The 24,543-nt window shown below is 43.9% G+C and overlaps 1 protein-coding gene across 1 annotated transcript in view; it reads left to right on the top strand.

Annotated features, from left to right (window-relative positions):
• Positions 1 to 21,806, top strand: part of cfap77 (cilia and flagella associated protein 77) — a 57,179-nt gene extending 35,373 nt beyond the window's left edge. Inside the window, exons 4-6 of the mRNA XM_047048780.1 lie at positions 4,055 to 4,160; positions 7,348 to 7,449; positions 21,442 to 21,806. Coding sequence (XP_046904736.1) covers positions 4,055 to 4,160; positions 7,348 to 7,449; positions 21,442 to 21,549 — 316 coding nt within the window. The 3' untranslated portion in view covers positions 21,550 to 21,806. The remainder of the gene's footprint in view (positions 1 to 4,054; positions 4,161 to 7,347; positions 7,450 to 21,441) is intronic.
• The last annotated feature ends 2,737 nt before the right edge of the window (positions 21,807 to 24,543 follow it).

Here is a 24,543-nt window from a genome sequence, read left to right as displayed (position 1 = left end):
AAATTCAGAACTTAAAATTTAAGGCCTTAAAAAGTCTTAAAAACGGCTAGATTATCATCCGAGGTCTTATATTTCATCTAGTCAGGTCTTAAAAAAAGTTTTACCCTTGTTTATTTCCAGAAACGCTGGGCGCAGAAAGTAATTATAAAGTAGCAAAAAAAAAATCGTTGTAGCGTCGTAGCAGGGCTCCAGACTGCGACCAAATGGTCGCGTATTGCGACCAGTTTTTGAGACGGTGCGAGCATTTTTTACAAGCACTCGCGCATGTGCGACCTACAAAATTTGAATTTATTGGGTATGCACAATGTCAGCACACATTAGCAACGATGCATAGATACGACGTTCTAATCTAGTAACACAGCGATACCAGTGAGCCCTCAGCATTAGTACCGTAGCTAAAAGTCTTGGAAAGTTTAGGCTATTTTTAGCTAGGTTCCTACAAACATGTCTTAATTTGCCAGACAAGTGGGTTCCCCTTCGTTCTTTTGGTGAGCAGTTTCACTAGCCCTTCTTACCTGGCGTCATGGAGCCGAGCACCTAAATACTTATTTAGCACTAGCGCTGCTGCTGTATATCAGTTGTAAAAATGACAGTAAAAAAACGGACCCATCTGCAACCGACGCAGGCACACCAGGGGCGATTCTAGGATCAGACCTTTAGGGGTGCTCAGCCCCCAATGAGAATGTGACATGAATACAGTGCCTTGCAAAAGTGCTAAACGTAAACCCCCTTGCTAATATAAATCCCTAACTTCACTGGTTAACAATGACATACATCAATACATTTACGTATTATTATGCAAACTATGGAATGAATTAAAAAACTAAGGATGTCCTTTCTTCATGAACTACCAGGATCAAATGATAATAAATAATATATAAAATAATATATATTATTTTTAAGGGTGCTGAGATAAAATGAAGGGGTGCTTGAGCACTCCTTAAAAGGGTCTAAAATTGCCACTGAATTGTACCCCCTCTAGTTACATTAATAAATGCATTGCAGGTCAATATATGGTGTGCCCCTAAATTTTCTGCTTGCGCTCCAAAAATTTTCAGTCAGGGGCTACTGTGCTCCTAGTAAAAAAAGTGAGTCTGGAGCCCTATGTGTAAAATTAATGCTTTTTCAATGACTGAATTCATTTAAATCAAATTATTTTATTTGAATTTTGGTAATGTGTCGTGTAGGTCTTAAATTTCGATCTTTATGGTCATAAAAAGTCTTAAAAAGGTCTTAAATTTGACTTACTGAAACCTGCAGAAACCCTGTTGGGTGGAGGCCGTCACTTTTGACCATGTTACCAATGAACATAGAAGCTTATATTCAAACCTTATTTAAGACACATTACTTTTGCATACATAAGCCCAAATTTCCTCCACACAATTCAATTGTGTTGATACAAAGTGAATGGAATGTGATTAAATAAAGTAAATTAAACTATTTTTAATATCTTTATTCCAACGCAATTTTAATATCATTTTAGCAATATCCCAATAACATAACTTTCTGTAAATTAATCAATTTTAATGTTTGTTTATACATTTCAAATTAATATTTCTTGACCATTTTAAACATTAACTACTTGTATTGTCATTAAAAAACAAGAGACAGTTATATTCTAAACGTTTATTTCACAAACTGGACAAGAGTGTCCCAAATGACGAAAAACATGCCAAAGACGTCCCCCTCTATTGCAATTGAATAGTACAAATTGAATTAGTCTAAAACTGTAGTAAATCCACACCAAAAAAAACAGTAAAACACAGACTTGTGGTAAGAAAACCATAGAATACATGTATTCTCTACAGGAAACTTACTGTGACTTATGTTAAGAAAACCATGAAATACATAAACACGTCTTCTCTGCGGGAATCAGAAGCTGAAGAAGAGAGAGAATTGAGTATAGCACTATTCAAGTCATTTTCTGATGAAGAAAAATAAAAATCTAGAGTGACCCAATTGAAAATTAGAGAGGGTACAATTTCTGGGGAAATTGTGTGGTGTGCTTGCGTCGGTTGCAGAGGGGCAGTTTTTTACTGACATTTTTACAACTGATATTTCTGTATATTTTATATAAAAATGCATACTTATTATTTATAAAGATTACATAGATTTAAAAGCATACATTTGTTGCTGCTCATTTACAACTCAAAATACTAAGAGTGAAGTGTAGAATGAAACAGTTGTATTCTAATTTCAAGGGAATGGTTCGCAAGAGGGAATGGTGATCGGCTATATAGCAGCCTCATAGTTGAATCATAACAAATAAATTGGGCAGTCCGGTGAAAAAATCTCCGGTCTTAATCTCTATGATACTACTCATAGTCAACTCATATTGCATTCCAGTGGTGGAACACTAGATAGCAACACACAACAGAAAGTGTTCCCCTCTAGCTACATAAGTTACAGGTGGAAAGCTATGTAAGAAAATTAGCATACAGGAGCCTTCATAAGCAAAAATGACATGGCTCCACAATGAATTATTCCACTTATTCATTACTTACATTAATCCAATGTTGTATGATGTAAAATAGCTAAACAGGACACTTGTTTAACAACATAAAGACGGGGGCAGCATTTAAGTTAATACTAGAAGCAATTATTGACTGAAGTATTGGCTTACAAAAGCAAAATAAGTTATCACAGTGGTATATAGAAATACAAATAATCAAGGGTGTTATTTCACTATCTTGTTGTTATTGTCAGTGACCTATGCACTTTGTAAAGCTCTCTCTTGGAAGTCGCTTTGAATAAAAGCGTCTGCTCAATTAATAAATGTAAATAAACAGTTGGCTAGGCTAGTGTCGTAGGGGTGAACTAGAAAATTAATGTAAAATATATTATGATTCAGGCCGAAAATTAGCTTCCCCAATTTGAAAGACCAACAGCCGTCTGCACTTATTCAAACTCATGTCGTTGCGCTTATTGAGAACTTTGATCGCTATTTTCCATCACAGAGGTATGCCATTCTGAATGATAAAAGTAGGATGCTACTAGGATGATAGGAAAAGTAGGAGTCCTGATACTTTGCTTGAGTTGATGCTTAGTTCTGCAGAAGAAACCGAGTTGTTGCAGCTCAGCTGGGATCGCACTGACCCTATGGATCTATGACCTTATCGTCATTCTGGATAAGCATTTCGTCAGAATATCCTGTCCTCAGTAGGGCCAGTATTTCTATGCTTATTCCTTTCACTACCACGTAGGCCTACATGTGCGAATTGGGATTTTCTGTGCTCACAAAAATTAAGACAAAGCACAAAAACAGACTGAAAGCTGCGCCTGATATGCGTGTTGCGCTTTCCTCCTGTACCCCGGACTGGAACGCGCTACAAAAATGCAGATAGGCCTACCTACCCCATTAGCAATGTTGAAATGGTACAACATGTTTTGTATAATTTGTAATCTTTTTGTAATTATTACATATTTGTTCCAATATTTCTGGTTCAATTGAATGTTGAAAATAAGAAGAAATGGGCTATATGTTTTTTTTTTTTTATAGCCTATATTTAATGTCCAAAAAGGCACTTATTGGATAACTTCTTTAAATATTGCTGGTTCAATTGTTCAGCGAGAAGTGATCACTTAGTCTGAGATAGCTTATTAACAATGGCAGTAGGCCATTCTGAAATAACAATAGAATATCCTCATTATTGTTCAATAATGGTCAAATCCACCTTAATTGTGTGATTTACGAATAATGTCTATTGGCTTGGGTCGCGAAGGCTTGTGACTTTTAAAATATGGGTTCCCAGAAAAAGTTTGTGAAACACTGAGTTACTGTATAAAACAAGCTGTTTCTGTGGCAAGCATTATTCGATTCAGCCAAAGTCTAAGCAGCTGTAATTCAGTCATCTTTTGACAAATCAAGGTGAAATTGTGCACGGTACCTCAGAATTAAGTAATCTGAAAGCCTATAAGATTTAAAATATCATCAGTCAAAAGTAAATTTGCGTTATTGACACATGGACAATATGGCAATTGAATTCAACCATATTCATTTTCATCAATTCATTTTTACTAAATATTGCTTTTATGTTTGTGTGTGTGTCACCAGTCCATCAACCCCCATCGGTGTATTGCTGGAGCACCAGCATGTCCAGCACTGGCAGGCGGAGCAGCATGTCAAGCAAAGATCCCTTCAGGGACAGTACCTAAACCAGGTTAGATTGTCACGACGTGAGGTGGGGTTGGACCCAAATGCAGGGGAGTACCGAGGAACACAGGTTTAATTCTCAAAACAGGAAACAGACAGGGTACACGCAGTGACAAAGGGTAATGCTAAGACAAAGACTGGACACAAAGCAGGAACCTAAATACACAGAAACAAACAAGACACAGGTGAACACAATGAAACTAACGACAACTGAACGAGACAGGTGACGACAATGACAGGGAAACACTAGGGCAGGGCAAAACCAAAAACAATAGGGGGGCACGGCTGTGGCCGTGACAGTACCCCCCTCTCAAGGGACGTCACCCGACGACCCACAAGGCAGGGCAGGGGGTCAGGGCAGGTCCGGGGGACGACCTGGAGGCAGGGCAGAGGGTCGGGGCAGGTCCGGGGGGCGGCCCGGAGGCAGGGCAGAGGGTCGGGGCAGGTCCGGGGGGCGACCCGGAGGCAGGGCAGAGGGTAGAGGCAGGTCTGGGGGGCGGCCCGGACGCCGGAGCACGGGCACGGGGGCACCTGGGAGCGTGGACGAGGAGGCGCCTGGGAGCGCGGACGAGGAGGCGCCTGGGAGCGCGGGCACCGGGGCGCATGGGAGCGCGGGCACCGGGGCGCATGGGAGCGCGGGCACCGGGGCGCACGGGAGCGCGGGCACCGGGGCGCACGGGAGCGCGGGCACCGGGGCGCACGGGAGCGCGGGCACCGCGGCAGGCAGCAGCCAGAAGTCCTCGGGCGGAGGAGGAGGCCAGAAGTCCTCGGGCGGAGGAGGCGGCGACCAGGAGTCCTCGGGCGGAGGAGGAGGCGGCCAGGAGTCCTCGGGCGGAGGAGGAGGCGGCCAGGAGTCCTCGGGCGGAGGAGGAGGCGACCAGGAGTCCTCGGGCGGAGGAGGAGGCGGCCAGAAGTCCTCGGATGGCCTGGCACTGGGCGGCACAACCTCGGGGCGAGGCAGGGGCTCAGGGCAGGAACGAGGCTGGGGCACAGGGCAGGAACGAGGCTGGGGCACAGGGCAGGAACGAGGCTGGGGCACCGGGCAGGAACGAGGCTGGGGTACAGGGTAGGAACGAGGCTGGGGTACTGGGCAGGAACGAGGCTGGGGTACTGGGCAGGAACGAGGCTGGGCTACAGGACAGGAACGAGGCTGGGCTACAGGACAGGAACGAGGCTGGGGCACAGGGCAGGAACGAGGCTGGGGCACAGGGAAGGAACGAGGCTGGGGCACAGGGAAGGAACGGGGCAGGGGTACAGGGCAGGAACGGGGCTGGGTTCTGGCGGCAGGCGGCCGACTCTCCCTGGCAGGAACAGCCTTGGTGGTCTGGGTGCTGGGCGGCGCAACCTTCTTCGTCCGGGCGCAGGGCGGCACAACCTCAGGATGAGGCAGGGGCACAGGGCAGAATCGAGGCAGGGGCCCAGGGCAGGACCGAGGCTGGAGTCGGGGTTCCGGCTGGAACCAGGACTTGGGGTGGGCCTTGAGCTGCAGGCTTCGGGGTCCACCAAAGGCCAGGCGGGTCCCTAGGAAAGGGTTGGGTGAACTCTCTGCTGGGTCCCATCTTGGTCTTAGCATTCTGTCACGACGTGAGGTGGGGTTGGACCCAAATGCAGGGGAGTACCGAGGCATAGCGAGGAACACAGGTTTAATTCTCAAAACAGGAAACAGACAGGGTACACGCAGTGACAAAGGGTAATGCTAAGACAAAGACTGGACACAAAGCAGGAACCTAAATACACAGAAACAAACAAGACACAGGTGAACACAATGAAACTAACGACAACTGAACGAGACAGGTGACGACAATGACAGGGAAACACTAGGGCAGGGCAAAACCAAAAACAATAGGGGGGCACGGCTGTGGCCGTGACATAGATAAGATGGGTCGAAGGTAATAAGGTGAAGTAGGGGTATGCTCAGATGGCTGAACGGTGAGGGAATCGGGCTAGTAATCTGAAGGTCGTCAGTTCGATTCCCGGCTGCGCCAAATTATGTTGTGTCCTTGGGCAAGGCACTTCACCCTACTTGCCTCGGGGGAATGTCCCTGTACTTACTGTAAGTTGCTCTGGATAAGAGCGTCTGCTAAATGACTAAATGTAAGTGAGAGTTGTCAGAGCAGGCAAAGAAAATAGTTGGAGAGGACAGTGGGAAAGACAGGTGCCAAACAAGGAACCTCAATGGCTCCACGTTACCAGTTAAAGTTCTGGTGTATTTTGCAATGCTATTGTCTTAACACTCGTAAAATGACAAGAATTTGGTTTCTTGCTAACGCAATTCATCTGAAAGTAGGGGAAACCGGCTCCACCATGTGGGTGGAATAATTACGTAATTGAGTAAAGGGCTCGTGCCTATAACAAATCAAATGTCAGATTCACTCTAAATGAATCCAACATTTACATGCACACTAATATTCCATCATTCAGAATATGATAATATTCCAAATATGATAGGGTCATCTGAACAGAATATTCAGTTTGGATATTCTGAATTAGGCCATATTCAGAATATAGCATTTTAAGATGTAGGATATGACCCACATGTTTATGTAGGAGCTTTCTTTTTATTTGGTACACAGCACATTTGGAAAATGCATCTCTGTGGGTTTTTTGCCATGGTTGCACTACATGGCCAGCCATGCATGGCTGCATGTAAAGGGGAATATTTATTGTTATTAGCCAATAGCTATACTGTCATATTCTGATTAATAGTGGAATATTAGTGAGCAGGTAAATGTGATCTGTCCGGAGCTACGTTCTGATTAGATACAGTTTTTGTAATATGAAAGAATCCTTTGCTTAGCTAAGGTAATAAAGTAAGCATTAGTGATGTAATATAGATTGCAATATTGCTCTATAAATAAACCCGCTTTGTTGATTGATGCCCTTTATTTGAATTTGGGTTTGGAAAATACATTTGAAAATAAAACACTGATTTGAGCCCATTTGGCCTCAAATCAGAGGAGCCAGAATATTCTACTCCTACTTTGTGTCACATTTTGAGGAGTCTATGCAAAGGCACCTTTTGGCATGGAAAAATATAAAATGCTCAGAATGTTACATATTTGACCGCTGCATTAGACAAGCACAGCTGAGTTTCTTAGAGAGAGGAAAGAAAGTAGGTGAAGTGAAGGAATGTAGAGAGAAAATCTGAGTCTGTCTGAATCTACATCTGTTTATCTATCTGTCCCTTGATCCAGGCCAAGCTGTGCTGTATTCAGGACACCAGGACTTCTCTGCTGAGGAAGAACCGGCCTCTTCCTGAAACCATGCCCCTCTGGAAACTCCCCCACCTCCAAAAGGTACGAGGTAGGATGGAGTCAAGTCGTACACTTCTTTGTCAGACTGGAACATGCAACTGTAGTGCTTTGTAGCTAAGCTAGGATAGCACAAATGGGTGTGGTTGGCACTTGATATTTGGTCACCTATGGTAAAAGACATTTCCGAGTTTTAGGGGTGGTAAAATAATAATAATAAATATATAAATATAACTGCAAGCAGCAATGCGGGTTCCTCCGCAAAATGGCAAAATATTATAAAAATGTACAATGTAAAAGTAAAACAACTTCATGTTTGGCCAACAACAATAGGCTGAATGGGGATTTGAATTCATGCGCATAAGGTTACAAGTCAGTCTCTCTATCCTCTCTGCTCAGACCAACTGTTGAGATTTTATGAATAGAAAGGGCAGGGTATTACCTTTGGTCAGCCTTGGGACAAAGGTTAAGAAACTGTCTGCATTTCAATGTCAAATTGCATGAAATTGCACATGGTACTACTTCTGCATGATGTAATCTCAAAGCCAATAAGGTTTGAAAAACCATCAGTCAAAATGACATTTGATATATTGACACAAAGATATTGAGGCAATGTGGACATTTACATAAACACAACCCTTTCAGCCATTTTGTATTGCATTTCTTATTCCATTCACCCTATATCTGCCCACACATAACTTCCATGAATGCTGTTTCCCTCTCTCCCAGCGCAGGTCATGCCATGGCAGAAGTGCTTGTTGGCTGCATGTCATGCAAATAACGCCTCCCACAATCAATACATTGACCACAACACCGCCTACAGTATTTCTCTAAGATTGGCTTGATAACCATATACAGTGACTGGCCCTGAGATGATCTCTTTCCAGGACCTCAGTAAAAACCACTATCACAAACGGCCCATGGGAAGCTGGGCTTGGACACACCCCACATTCAAATGCATACATGTGTGGCATATTACAGTAAACGGCAGACTCTATTAAACTATTAGGGACAAACTATTAAAATACACAACATGCACACTCAGGGTGACCAAAAAGATTATATTAACTGATAAACAGTCACATTACAAACATCTAACTGAACAAAAACAAACAGCGTTTTTTGACATGCCGCATTGCATGCTGGGTACCCAAGAGCGCTGACGCTGATTATCTAGCTGTGCTCCGACTGCGTGATATTACGAGATGCTAGTGACGCGTTAAGTTCTCAGAGTCTCCTGCATTTAACAACTTCTGCCCGATTAGCAAGCTATTTTTCCTAATGTTTTGTTAGCGATTGAATGGTAATGCAAGTTTGCTAAAACAATTTTGGTTAGCTTGGCTAAACTGGTTGTCATAGCAACAGAAATCAACAAATCAGATCAGTCGAACTTTATTCAGAAAGGGGGGGATAGCGGGAACATTTAATGTACCCTACACTTTTAAAGTGAAATGGAACGCGTCTTTCTGCCTTGAAGCTGTGTGCGCATCATCATCAAGACCCCATGTAAATGTCAAGATAACATCCAAGCTAACAATTTCACCAATTCTGACTGCAGCTTTGTATACCATATGTACTGTGTTATGGTTGTTTGAGTTAAACAACTTGCTTAATTAATTAAATGTCTGTTAAATGTCAAATGCAACTATAAATGTATAAAAGAGAGAATTCCAATCAAATCTGAATTCCTTTAAACCTAGAGGTTTAAAAGACAACGTTTGCCTAAACTGACACGCACCAACTCAGAGAACTGAGTTTCAACATCCATTTACACATTTAGTCTTTATTTTTTACTCTACTCTAACTTAATGTCTGCACCTCTCTGTCAGCAACTGTCCCTGGAATGGGGGGTGGGGACTTCACAGGGTGTCTACAGGTGTAAACAAGTTAAATTTAAGACGTTTTAAGACCTGTTAATACCACTTCCAAATGAAATTAAAGACAGAATTTACGATGGAAATATATATCAAAAGTGGAAATATACTATACTGTTCTCAACAGCTTGATACAGCAAGTTTACTCGTTTCCCAATGTCGTTATCCTCCAAGGAATACGCCAGGTATGAATTTAGCTTGATCTAACTCTTAGCTAGTTTGATCTAACTAAGCAAAGAGTTAAATGTTTTCCGTTACATTACATATACAGTAATCTTCCCAAACACCGATGTCTGTTCAATATGAACAGTATGGTAAAATGACAACAATCGGTTGAGTTTAAGGACATTGACTAAATGTGCGTAATGCGAAAGGATAACACAAAATATAAATAAAAAATATATATTACACAATAGTGGAGCAGAAACTAGCAATTCCATGAATCCCATGGAAACAAAGGCAAATGTGTGAGATGAACTGATGTGGAGCACAAATCATCCAAGAAGCAGTACTTCTCTTGAGTGGTTTTTATTCAGATAACTAATCATTGGATTCAGGTCAAAAGTCTATCACTTGAACTGGTTTCATTACTTAAGACACAAAGTCAGCAGCTTGGCATGCTGGGACATGGAAAGGATTAAAAACGTTGACTTTCATGAAAGAAAAAAAATGCTGGTTTGTCTATTTTCATCAATGTCTTCAAAAAAGCAGTCTGCAGAGCTACCGTGTCTGTGGGGTGACTGTCTCTGGAGGGCTGGCAGGTAGGGGCAAGCAGGGCCTGCAGGCAGGCAGTCAGGGCAGGCCAGCTGGATGAAGCTGTCCTGGGGTCAGGGCTGAAGAGAAGCTGTCCAGCAAGTTCAGGTAGTTCAGCATCCTCTGTTGAACTCTGTTGAGCAGGCCTCTGCATGACCCTCCAGACCTGTAAAAGTGAAGAAAGGATGCATGTCAGTTTTGAAAAACTAAGCTTTTTACATCTACACATAAACTACAGGTTTGACTGTGAAATGCAGTGGCATTACTTGAACTTGAATCCAAATGTGTTGACCTGATAGAGACCCGGCCATGCAAAGTCACTTTTTTTTAAAGTCACTCCAAACATTTGGCTTGATTCCAGGCTCTGACAAGAGTATTTAGCTCTAAACTGGTCAATATATACACATCTGACAAAAGACCAGCTCGACCTTTGCCTGTAAACAGTGATTCTGACTGTCAGACCTTTTAAATAGGCTGACCGAGTGAAACTAGCCTGGCTAACGTAGGTCGCTTTATCAGGCAAAACCCTTCTCCTCATGAACCAAAGATCCAATCAACTTGTAATTTGTTCCAGGTGTGTAGAACACATGTTTTTATAAAGAGTCAAATTGAAGAAAAATAATAATAATACTACTAACAAAAACAATAGGTTTCCTCCTACCGGAGGAACCCTAATAATAAGAATACTAACAAAAACAATAAGTTTCCTCCTACCGGAGGAACCCTAACAATTTTAAAGTACATTACAGGTTACATTTTTTAGAGCCATCTCATTCTAATTATTAATGTCTATGAAAATCTATTATCCATTTTCACATTGAATCTTTTTGGGTATTGAAGCTGTAACCTTGATAGCTGCTAAAACATTCTGAAGCCCTATAATCTTATACTAATAATTATCAATTGGAGTATTATTGGAAAAAACGAAAAAGCTCCTTGAGAAAGAAGCAGACAGAAGGGTTGCATAATGCATTTAAGGTTATACTGTCAAACTGACTGAAGAACTAAATAACGTGACTCATTGGCACTCATTCCCATGATGCAAGGCGGTAAATAGTGTTAAAATTTGCTGATAAGTTTGCCGTTTGTTCGAAATACAAATGTAACTTCATGAATTTAGTTTTTTAAATGTGTCTGCTTAGAATGTAGTGTTTTGTTGCTTGGTCATTATTGCTGGTCATTGTTGCTGGTTTACCATTGTAAACATGAGTTAAATGACTTACGTTTCATAAGAAGAGCTGGATTCTTGCAACATTAACGGTTATGCAGAGAATAGCTTCTTTCAGCTAAGAATCTGCAGTGTAACTTTGCGAGGGCCCCCGTTCTCACCAAGTGACTTAAAATCTGATCAAATAAGTAAGACTTTATTTATATGGCACTTTTCATACAAGAATTGCAGCTCAAAGTGTTTTACATAAAATCAACTAAAACAATAATACAAGTGTTGATCTAACTAGCTGCACTCTAACTGCGGTCTCTCGAATCTGTCTCAGATCCAAGCTGGCACTTGCAGTTTCTAATACACAAACATGACAAGGGGGTAGACAGGACGGGAATAAATTTTCAGCATAACATGAGGAGAGAGAGGAAAAGGAAAAAAAAAGGCAACCCCCAGACTGCTCCTAGAGGAGTACAGTGTGGGAACAGGCAAAAAACACCTCAGCACATAAGCACATACATTGTACAACATTACAGAACCACATGACTTGCAACGGGGAGGGGGGGAGGGGTATGGACAAGCAGCATCTGTACCTGCAGCCATACTAGGCGCTGGTCACAGACCCGCCAGCCACACCGGGGGATCAAGCAGGCGAAGGCGTTGGATGGGGGAAGGGGTGTGTATGAGTGTGCCTGGGTTGGCGCCTTCGCCTAGGCCACAATCAGTCAGATTCTCAGTTCGCAGATAGTATTAACATGGAGACATCCTTGGTCATGACCCAAGACAGAGACGCAATCCACAAGTGAAAGTTAGTGTATGAGTAGGCCTGGGTTGTCACCATCTCCTAGGCCACAATTAGACACTTCTCAGTTCACAGATTGTATTGCCATGGAGACAGCCTTAATCAGGTCCCAGACAGAGACAACAATCCTTAGGTGTCTGTTGGAAGGGGGTAGGGAATGCAAGAGAAGTCTCGCTGCAGCGCTCTTCAGGGGAGTTGTTGTTCCAGCAACGGCCTTGGCCAAGGCCTGTGCTGGTTAGGGTGCCGAAAGCAGATAAGATTGGGGTTGTTTGGTCGAGTAGCCGCATTCCAATTTGCACGTCTACTCCTTTTTCCACCGGTCTCCGTCGGTCCAATCATGTCGGCCAGCCTTAGGGGGCTTTTTTACAGCTGTAGCCGTTTCCTAAATTTTTCGATATGCCAGGCTAGCGCCTAATCCAATCAGCAAAAGCCTGTAATCGTGGTTCCAAATACGTAGATGTCTTCAATGTCCTCCACGGAAAGCGCCGCTGGACACCCGACGCATCCATCGAGTAGCCAGCTGCCAACGTCCCGTCAGGACAGTCAGGTTCCCCCAAACCCAAGATGGTGTCAATTGCATTAAGAGACCAGCTGATCAAATCCATGATTTTTTGTTCGGAGAGCGGTGCGGAGAGAGTCTCTCAGTATAGGACACAAGGTACAGGACTAGACAATACGATAGAAGCCAAGCAGGGAAGGTCAGGGGAGGAGAGGGAGAAAATGTGACCGTCTTCGTCGGGAGCCAAAAAGTACAGTCTGAGGCGTTTGAGGGGATCCTAAACATTTGAATACATTAGTAAGTAATAGTAAAATACAATTGATTAAGTTTACTTCTTGAAGTACTTACATTAATTGAAAGTGCACTTGAAAGTATCGCAAAGTGTACTTTGAGGCTCTTTAGGAAGTATACTTCATGAACTGAAAGTGCACTACAAGGGTTACTTTAGAGCAGGGGTGGCCAATCTTGGTCCTCTGTCCTTAATGTTTTAGATGTTTCCCTGCTCCAGAACACCTGTTTCAAATGAATGGGTCGTTATCAACGGTCGTTGTTTACTTAGTACAAAAATTGTATATAAATAAGTACAGATATTGTATATAAATAAGTACACTGCTAGTATACTTTAAGTAACATGATAATGGTATACTTTTTATACTAAGTATACTTACAAAATAAACTTGAAGTATACTTTTCTGTAAGTGTAGCACAGCAGCTTAGACAAGAATGCCCACTAATTCTGCCACTGGAAGCAGAAAAGTGGGAAGTAAATCCACTGGAGATGTTTCCCAGATGTTTAGAAGTTCAAACATCCAGAATGCGGTTCACTGTGAAAGCCGGGTGGTCATCGATGACACGGATGTTAACTTAAGGCAAACAGAGGGGTTTATAATCCTATTAACAACAAAAGGGCCAACAAACTTAGGTGCCAGCTTCTTCGAGGCCACTTGAAGGGGAAGGTCACCTGACGACAGCCAAGCCCTTTGTCCAGGCTGGTAAGTGGGGGACGGCCTGCAATGTCTGTCTGCCTTTCGCTGGTTAGGGCTAACCCTAACCCTAACCGGGCTGCTGTGCACTTGATGGCGGCACGAGGAGTCTTCCACACTCGTCGACAGCGTCTCAAGTGCGCCTGGACTGATGGGACAGCCACGTCTCCTTCTTGTTCTGGGAAAAGAGGAGGTTGAAAACCCAAAGACACCATGAATGGTGACATACCTGTTGCAGAGGAAACCAGAGAGTTGTGGGCGTATTCAATCCAGGGTAAACAGGAGCTCCACGTAGAGGGGTTGCGGGCTGTGACGCAACGTAGGGCGGATTCCAGGTCTTGATTGGCACGCTCTGTTTGACCATTGGATCGGGGGTGGTAACCAGATGAGAGGCTGATGAGAGGTTCCCAGGGCTTGACAAAAAGCTTTCCAAACCTGAGAGGCGAACTGGTCCTCCGTCTGTCATAATGTCTGTGGGAATGCCATGGAGCTTGTACACATGAAGGACTAACAGTTTAGCGGTTTCGCTGGATGTAGGTAATTTGGGAAGGGGAATTAAATGTACAGCTTTTGAAAAACGGTCCACAACGGTGAGTATGGTTGTATTACCCTTTGATACCGGGAGTCCAGTCACGAAATCCACAGCAACATGGGACCACGGTCTGCTGGGGATAGGCAAAGGGTTGAGGAGGCCCGCTGGAGGTTGATGGTTGGACTTGCTCCGGGCACAGATAGAACAGGCAGCAACAAAAGAACGAGTATCTTGGCTCAGAGGGCCACCAGAATCTCTGCTTGAGGAAAACAACGGTCCGATGGGACCCAGGATGGCAGGTAAGTTTGGAACTATGCCCCCAATGGAGGACCTGCGTTCGAACCGCGTCTGGGACAAACAAAAGATTGGGCGGACCGCTACCTGGGTCGGGTTGATTGAGTTGAGCTTTGCGAACCTCTCTCTCGATCTCCCAGTGTACTGCACCGACCAGGTAAGGTGATGGGGCATTCTTGGACGGGGCGTTTGACTCGTCCGGGTCATCAACCACACAAGCGGCGGGCAGAATGGAACCAAGCTGGGACTCTGGGTCATCAGGCGTGGATTGGCGTGACAAGGCTTCCGGCCTAACGTTCCGGGATCCAGGGCGATAGGTTAGGGTGAAGTTAAACCGTCCCAGGAACAGCGCCCATCTAGCCTGTCGAGAGTTCAACCTCTTGGCCGATCGGAGGTAGGAGAGGTTCTTATGATCTGTCCAGACGATGAACTGATGCTCTGCTCCTTAAAGCCAGTGTCTCCATTCCTGCAAGGCCAGTACCACAGCTAGAAGTTCACGGTTTCCTATATCATAGTTTACCTCAGCGGGAGAGAGCCGTCGCGAGAAAAAGGCGCATGGATGTAGCTTCTGATCGTCAGGTGAACGCTGGGACAGGACTGCTCCCACACCGGAGTCTGAAGCATTGGCCTCGACGACAAACTGCCTGGAAGGGTTAGGGTGAGAGCACAGGTGCAGAAGTAAACAGTTCTTTCAGGGTGGAAAAAGCCTCTGCGGCCTTTCTGGATCACTTAAAGGGATGGAGGGTGGAGGTGAGGCGGGTCAGTGGGGCAGCCTTTCGGCTGTAGTCTTTGATAAACCTCCTGTAAAAGTTGGCGAACCCAAGGAAACGCTGAAGCTGTGTTTGGGTGTCGGGGCATGGCCATTCTGCCACAGCTTTTATTTTGTCAGGATCTGCCTTCACTTGCCCCTGCTCGATTACAAAACCCAGGAAGTGAACACAAGCAGTATGAAAAACACACTTTGCAGCTTTGACAAAAAGCTTGTTCTCTTGGAGGCGTTGCAGTACTAACGTCACATGCTGTACGTGATCCTGAAGAGTCCTGGAGAAAATAAGTATGTCATCCAAGTAGACGAAAACAAACTTGTTCAGCATGTCCCGGAGAACATCATTCACGAGGGCTTGGAACACAGCAGGTGCGTTTGTAAGGCCAAAAGGCATCACCAAGTACTCAAAATGTCCTAGTGGAGTATTGAATGCGGTCTTCCATTCATCGACGTGTCTGATGTGCACCAGGTGGTATGCGTTCCTCAAATCCAGTTTTGTGAATATGGTGGCTTGAGGGAGAGGTTCAAAAGCGGAATCAATAAGGGGGAGAGGGTATTTGTTCTTCACAGTGATCTTGTTTAACCCTCGATAGTCTATATAGGGCCACAGTGTCTTATCCTTCTTATCCACGAAAAAGAATCCTGCCCCTACAGGTGAGGAGTAAGGACGAATCAACCCTGCTGCTAAGGAGTCCTTAATGTAACTCTCCATTGCCTCCCTCTCAGGATGGGAAATCTTGTACAGTCAGCTAGTAGGCAACGGGGAACCAGGAAACAGTTCAATGGAGCAATCATAAGGGCGGTGAGGAGGCAGGGACAGCGCTTTCTGCTTGTTGAACACCTCACCGAGACAATGGTATTCAGGGGGCACAGCAGATAGATCAGGAGGACTAGGTGGCGGGGTGTCTGCTTGTTTGCTGGAGATCACGGCCGACCGAAGACAGCTGGAGTAGCAGAACTCGCTCCAGCTGACAATCTTGTTGGCTGTCCAGTCAATGTGTGGGTTGTGTCTCTTTAACCAGGGAAGCCCCAAAACCACTGGGGCATGTGGTGAAGAAATATCCAAGACCATCGTGACCATAGCAGGGCGCACTGGAGTTGGAGCCTTTGGGCGGGTGTAGACTGGAGAGAAAAAGTGTGGCTCACCAGAACCTCTCCGCTTACTGGTGAACCCTCTCTTTTGGCAGCAGGGGGCACGTGTTGGTGTAATGTCCGGCTTGTCCACAGTAAAGACACAGCCCGGACCTTTGCCGACGTTGGCGTTCGGCAGGTGTAAGACGAGCCCGACCAAGCTGCATAGGTTCCTCTCCGGCAGATGGTCCAGGGGAACTGGAAGGCACAGGGGAAGGAGCAGCTGAAAGAGAGGGAAGAAACGGTGGGGAGTCGAGAATGCGAGATGTAGGCTGTCGCATGGCTCTCTCCCTTCTCCTTTCTCTAAGCCTATTGTCAAGGCTGAGATCCTCAAGCGAGTCAGTCTCATCTCTGGCAGCTAGCTCGTCCTTCCTGTTGTCAGATAGCCCTCTCATGAAAACGTCTTGCAAAGCGGTGTCATCCCAACCACTCTCAGCAGCTAAGATACGAAGGTCTATGGCATATTGTGCAACGGGAGACAAGCCTTGAGTGAGTGACAGTAGCCTTTTGGCTGCTTCCTTGCCCTTAAGAGGGTGGTCAAATATCTTCCTAATTTACAAAGTGAAAGCAGCATAGGAGTCACACACAGGAGAGTTACTCTCCGAAACGGCTGTAGCCCACTGCGCTGCTCTGCCAGCAAGTAAACTTAACAAAAAGGCAATATGGGACTTATCTGCATGATAGGTGTTGGGTTGTTGATCAAACACGAGGGAGCACTGGAGGAGAAACCGGCCACAGGCACCTGGAGCACCTGCGGTGAGGGGCTGGTTCGAAGACCGTGCAGGGATCTCAGGTTGATCCCTGGAAGGCGATGGTGGTGCAGCCAGCGTGGACACCTGAGCGGTGAGGTGGATCATCTGTCTGCCAAGCTGGGTAACGTCAACGGCGAGCCCTTTGAGCTTCTCCACCAAATTCCGTAAAACCTGTTCATGCTGGCCCACTGGGTTCCTTCTGAAGCGCGTGTTCTTCCGTTTGGTCCATTTGGCGAGATTGTTCTGTTAAGGTACAGCAATGTTCGGACCTTAAAACGTGAGGTAAAAAGTTTCAAACGGTGGTGAGCAGGGTCTACATCGATCGTTGACGGCTGATCTGCCACAGGTGAGGATGGTTGTCTACCCCGGGAGACTCCGCCCATGCACACACACATGGAAAAACAAAAAAGGAGGGAGTAGAACACAGGAAAAAGAGAAACAGAAACAGTCTTTCAACAGACCCTCCAATCATCTCGAAAAGCTCAGCGTCCAGGCCAGCCCACTCCTCCATTCACCCCCAGAGAAACTGAGCGTCCGTAGCCGGGACATAATCACAGCATTTTATCCAATGACCGTATAGTTTAGAAGCACTAAAAAAACTGTTTAAAGCAGCCACATTAAGGCCGAATCCCAATACTCCCCCTTACCCCTTACCCCTTCCCCTTAGTTTTGTGTGTTCCCGTGAGAGCTAGTGGTGTCCCAATACTCTTTTGGAGCTAGGGGAAGGGCTAAGACTAAGGGGTATACACCCCTTAAAACCAAGTAAGATCGGGAGCTTACTTGAAACCTAGGGCTATGTGAATCCTGCGCGACCGGCAACAATGGCGGCCAGATCATCCAGAGAGTCCGATAAATGTAATATTTTCGGCTTAATTAATTGATAAAAAAATTATGACAGTCTTGTTTTGTGTTATACACAGTCATGAACATATATATTTGCAACCATTTTCCAAATCGAAACGTTTCTAAAAATCGTTAGTTTGGTACACTAATGCGACAGTGTTGAATTGCACAACAGTCCCGCATTTCTCTGACTAGCATGTCTACAGTTTTAAGTAAACTCCATTAGCAGCGAATTTCGTTTAATATCAGTGCATAACACTACTTGCTTTGGAGATATCGATACGTGCTAGACGACGTACCTGTAACCAAGTGGCGTCCCATTTCCTAGGGCTATGTAGTCCTTCACCTTACTTTCGAGGGCCAAGGGCTAGGGGTATATTAAGGGGAAGGGGAAGGGGTAAGGGGGAGTATTGGGATTCGGCCTAAAGTCCATGGAAGCTGGGCTTCAACAGGGTAATGCACTGTGACGATACGGGATTGTATGAGAAGGAAATCAGTCAGTCGACCTGCTAATATATGTAGATGATTCTGAACTAACTCGTCTTCGATATGAACGTGTTCTGACGCATTAAAAAATGTTAACACAATAGTAAATATTTGATCATAAATGTTTTGACATTTTAGGGGAAGCTGAGCTTCCCTTGCAGCAGTGGCGTTTCTAGACAAATTCGAGACAGTGTTTAATCAGAAGGGCACATAAAAAAATGCTTTACATTAAAATCTTAATTGCTTAATTTAAAATTTCAACATCACCATTAGCTCTCCCCAAAAATATTTGCAAACAAGATTTTTTTTTTACAACCACATTTACATAACCAATGGGTCCTATTGTCTTGTCTTGCCTTGCAATGCTGATGGATAAATTAGGTTAAAAAAAATAGCAATTAAAGAGCTAAAGGTGACGTTGTAATTTTACAACAAGGGGTCTTACAGGGTTAATGATGACAACTAGAAGAAAAACATTTGTACGAAAATAAATAATTATTTTGTCAACTTAGGGGGGCCACAGGGAGGGCCAGGGACATTTTTACAGGGCCACTGGTCTCTGTAGGCCCCGGTGTAGAACCGCCCCTGCCTTGCAGTCTTAAATAAATCGCCACTGTTTGGTACATCCATGCAAATGATTATGCACAATTCTCTGTTGTTTCCTACATTATCAATTGCTTATGTCATGTACTATGATGGGTCTCTGTCGAATAGTCTCACTCCCCACAACATTTAGGCATTAGTTCATGGTATAAGTCTTTACATGCAATATGGTTGAACAAGTTGTCATAATATGTCAAGCATATTTCTATACATTTCCATTAGACTTTTTTCTAAATCTGTCCTGAATTGCCGGAGTTGGAACCGCCCGGTCCCAACACAAGCTCTTCTCCTGCCTGGCCCCCCAGTGGTGGAATCAACTCCCCATCTCCATCAGAGACACAGACTGCCTCTCCACCTTCAAGAGAAGGCTCAAGACCCATTTGTTCCGGGAGTACAATGGTACTTAGGAATGGTTTGCTGAATCCAATGTTAGTTTCCTCAAGGATCACAATGACTCTTGCTTAAAGACTTGTTGCTCTTGTTGGTTAGTGGTAACTGATTTAGACTGTTGTATTCGCTGCTAAATATTCTATTTTAGTTAATCTTACTTTTATTTTTACTGTTGCTTGCTTTTTCTACAGGTACACTTGCACTTAGAGATTCATGCTGTTTAATTGTAACTTGCTTAACTACATGCTCTTATGGTTCTTCCCTTTGGCTCTTATTTTTGGTTGTTCACAATGTGCGCTTCTTGTTTTGGCTTCCCGCAATGCTTTGGGGCTATCTTGTTGTTATTATCAGTGACCTATGCACTTTGTAAAGCTCTCTCTTGGAAGTGACTTTGAATAAAAGCGTCTGCTAAATGAATAAATGTAATTGGTAAATTGCTCCCAGGTGAATCTTGACTTTCTCTAACAAAGGTGTATCTTATGAACCATCAACTGGCAAGTTTATATAGCCAGAGCACAACACAATGTTACAATGTCTCACAATGGAAGGATAAGGAATTGGGGGGGTCTCAAGACAAGGAATTTGTTGTGATGTGGATGAGGATTTGTGGCCCAACATACAGGAACGTCAGGAGGTGTAGGAAGACTGCACTGTAATTCCTACTGCACTGCATGTACAGTTTTCCCTACAGAGATTGTCCTATGTTCACATTTCTTTTACTCTCTGTATCGCAATGACATGGTCTGTCAACAAATTACAGTACAGAAAGTAAAAGCGTAAATGTGAATCTTTAGCCTGGCTCTGCCCTGCCACATACTTCCGCTCAATTTTCATTTTGCTTCTGTACTAGGTCTGGCCATGAGGTACGTAAGTCAGATATCTCCGGTTAGTTTTCTACCGGCCAATCAGCGAACAGGGGTAGTGGCCGAGAACGATGACGTTGATGTTGTGAGCTAATTTGTGTTGTAGTTCCGTAATGGCGGCGGAGAAAGATGCGAGCGAAGCCATTCGATCCGTTGTGGCAACGCTGCCGAATATCCATAAGCTAAAGCCGGAGCAAGAACAAGTTTTGCTGAGTTTTGTTGGTGGCCATGATGTTAAGGCCCTCCTTGCCACGTGGTTCGGGAAGTTTGATTTTCCAGCTACGGCAGCTAGCTCTCTTACAGTAGTGGTGAAGGAATTGGGTAAGGCGAACACTAGCCTTGGCCAAACCACTAACGGGGTTATGGCAGATCCAATAGTTTTAAACTTCAACAACAGAGTACCCGCCTACAAGGAAGTCAACGCTTGTCAATGGAGCGAGCCCAGACTTTTGGTACAAATAAAATGTACGAGAGTCTGGTTAGGACCAGGCTAGTGAATCTTGTCCAGTCTCTTGCAATCAAACTTCTACATACACTAAGGTGTAACTTACAATTGACCATAATTGTCATCAAAACTTTAGCCATAGTTTACATCAGAACATCCCTCCAGAGTACACTGTTATATTGACAACATGACTAAGCAATTTGACTGTCTTATCCGTACACAATGACTTGTCATTCTGATGGCACTGACATGTTCATTGACACAGATATTTACTTTTGAGAGATGAACTAAGGATTTTGGGCAAAAGACCTGCTTTTGCAGGTAATCCATGATGTTTTGCTATTTGTACGAATTGTTTTGAGAAATGCACTTACTGTTATGCAAATGTTGAGGATGATTCGATAAATGTACCAAAGCGACTGAGAAAAACTGCAACAGACAAGACAAAACAGAGCACACCGACCGGCCAAGGCTCCCATCATCGGCGCCATCTTGATGACAATAACATTTAATCTAATCTAATGAGCCATGGTAACTGACTCAGAGAAACACTATACTGCTCTTTAAACCCAGAGTTTCCATCAACTCTAACATACTCTAAGTGTTCACTTAACCTGCTTTTACTAAACACCCCAATGCCTTTCCAGAGGTGAGGTGAGAGGAGGGTGTCTTGTGGAAGATGGGTCACGTGTGTCTCTATATCTTCCCATTATGCTTTTTTGCAAATCTGTGAGTAAATAAATATTGTGTCTGTGTGTATATGAACAGAACAGAAGAAACCAGCACCATACATGTACGTTGTGTGTTCTAAAAACCCAATTTTGAACATCAAATCTTTTATTATTTTGCCCTCTCCCTCCAGGTGGGTCCAGCTCTGAGCACCTTTCGGGACACAGATACCACACAGAAGGCCTTCAATGCCCAGTTCTCAGGAGAGGGACGCTGGGTGGGAACTAACACAATAGTGTAGACCGGCTTGCCCACAGCTAGGGTGGGGAGCGGGGTGTAAGTTCAGGCACGAGATATACTCACATTCTCACATGAGAAAATCTACTTTCAAAATAAATTGGTAACATGATTATGAAATCTTACTGTGTTGGCAATATGCTTGTGAGTAAAAAAGCAGACTGTTTCTCTTCCTTGTCACCAGCAATACAACTGTGACCGTTCATTTTACCGTACCTTGTGATAGCAAATAAATTATTCCCGGTGACAAACAACCTTGTAAACTTTTAAACTGAGATTATTTTATTAGCTTTCCTTTTCTTGACAAACTATTTAAAGATATGCAATCTGGAAACATTGTAGGTTAAGGCGGCATGCTGCTATAGTATAGCCTCCAAGAACATCGTTTTTTCCTCACAGTATTTTGTCCTAGCTTATCCAAAGAATGTTTTCAATAATGAAATATTAAAGTATTTGAAGGAAAAAGTTACTTGAGAACTTATCATTTTATTTCAAACCATATTCATGTGACTACAATAGGACTCTGCTGTTTTCATTATTATTATACTAACAAAAATAATGGGCATATGAATATCTACTTACAAGAAGGAGATGCGTGAGATAGATGAAGAAATCTGTGGTGGCCGGTGACTTGAAAATTGGGGAGGACAGGAGGATAACCCACCCATGGCATATTTTGCACTAGTTAGCTTCTTATCTTTACTTCCATAAGTCAAAGGGATTTATTTGTCACATGCACAGTAAACCATTTAGCAGATGCTTTTATCCAAAGCGTCTACAACCTTCCAAGAGAGAGCTTTACAAAAATGCATAGGCCAATGATCATAAACCAATAGGTGCCAATAGGAAGAAACATAAGAACATGTAGGTAAACGAATTACAAATTAAACAACATGAACCTCGAAAGTGCGAGTGTACCTGTAGGAAAGCAAGCAACAATAATGTAATTTACAGCGAGTACAAGTAGGTTAATCATTAAAAACGAACCAACAAGTGCAACAAATCACTCAATAAGTGTCATTGTGTTCCTGGAGGAAATAAACTAAACTAACAACAGATCCAGCAAATCTTTCTTAAGTACCGTTGAACTCCCAGAACAAGTGCGTCTTTAGCCTTTTTTTGCAGGCTGGGAGACAGTCAGGGCCTCATGTACTAACGCTTTTGCGCCCACTTCAGGCGTATTTGTTTCGCAATTTGCGCTTAAAAGCATGGCGAGGTATGTACAAACATGCCGCAATGAGGTAAAAGCGCAGACTGCCTGTCGCGGGAACTGAAAATGGCAAATTGCGCTTTTCCGTGTCATATATGCATTTACGGGAGGGTCAGGGGAAAGTGGGAGTTTCCCATAAAGATATGGGAGGAGATGCGCAAAATGCGCCTAATTATGTATTCGGCGGTATGTACAAAAACCGCCTGTGAAAGCGCACCTCTATTTTGCGTTGAAAATTCTCCGTCTGTTATAAGCAAGAGTAAACCAGGGGCCCGTTCTCCGTACGTCGCTAATTCAGTTAGCTGGATTTGATTGTTGACGATTTGTCATCATCTTGGATTGTTCGGTTCTTCAATGCTCATCCTGGACTTGCTGTCATAGCAACAGGTCCGCAAGCTTAAACCTGCTCGGGAGCAAGTTTATTTTATGTAAACACGATTAGATTGAGGCTTTACAAGCAGAGGTGATACAGGAAGTCCGTCACAGACATGTCTTGTCTGTTTATAGTACAGGAACCTGTTGGAGAAGGTGCAAGAATAATGAACAGACTTTAACATGAAACCGAATCACTGAATCCGAGCAGTGAACGGGACTGCACCCGACTACATCAAGTCTCTCTTCAGCCTTACACCCCCACCCGTCACCTACGGTCTTCTTCAGACAACCGCCTGGTAGTCCCACCGCTTAAGACCGCCCAGTCCCAACACAAGCTTTTCTCCTGCCTGGCCCCCCAATGGTGGAACCAGCTTCCCACCTCAATCGGGGACACTGACTGTCTCCCCACCTTCAAGAAAAGGCTCAAGACGCTCTTGTTCCGGGAGTACAACGGCCCTTAGGAATCTTTGATTGGACCTGATGTTAGTTTCCTCCAGGATCACAATGACTCTTATTGAGAGACTTGTTGCTCTTGTAGGTTAGTTACAACGAAGTTAACTCTTGTAGGGGCCTACTTGCTGTGAAATATTTTACTGTTGAATGTTCTTCTACAGGTACAGTCTTGCACTTTTTGGGGTTCATGTTGTTTTAATTTGTAACTTGTATAACTGCATGCTCTGATGGGTCTTCCCTTTGGCACTTGTTTCGTTTTTCACAATGTATGCTTCATGTTTTGGCTGCTTGCAATGTTTGGGACTACCTCGTTGTTATGGTCAGTGACCTGTGCTCTTTTGTAAAGCTGTCTCTTGGAAGTCGCTTTGGATAAAAGCGTCTGCTAAATGCATAAATGTAAATGTACATACTACATTTGTTGAAACCACATCATATGATTTAAAGATGATAACTGAAAATATGAAAGTATGAAAAAACATAGGCCTAGGTTACTGTAATAAGCGATAAAACGCGTGGTCACTACTCTGTATTTAATTTGGTCTGCTGCTTTTTGCCAGCCTTCTTTCTTGGATTTTGCAGACTTTGAGGTGTTCCCTGGCGTTCTGATTAAATCTTCAAATTCGGAGTGACCTTCAAGCAAGCTGTTGCACTGTTGCCTCTGTTGCCGATAAAGAGGGCGCTCATTTTGGCCACAGTTAGCAGCCGATAGCAGCTTTGCTGATCAAGGTTTCTACTATCGATACATACCACCTTTTAGATCAAAGCATAACTCAATCCAGCTATACTATTTATAAACAACATGGGTGTTCAAAGAACCGAATTAGCCAGATCATGATTAGCAAGATTATGTCATCTTGGATGTGTCATTTGATCTCGGATGTAATAAGCGACGTACGGAGAACGGGCCCAAGGATGTGCATATGAAATGCCTCCTGGTGAAATGGCAGCCGTAACTCGAGA

Source organism: Hypomesus transpacificus, chromosome 24, assembly GCF_021917145.1.
Source record: "Hypomesus transpacificus isolate Combined female chromosome 24, fHypTra1, whole genome shotgun sequence".
Taxonomy (NCBI): domain Eukaryota; kingdom Metazoa; phylum Chordata; class Actinopteri; order Osmeriformes; family Osmeridae; genus Hypomesus; species Hypomesus transpacificus.
The sequence above is the reverse complement of the archived record's forward strand: the minus strand, read 5'-3'. Positions and strand labels throughout refer to the sequence as shown.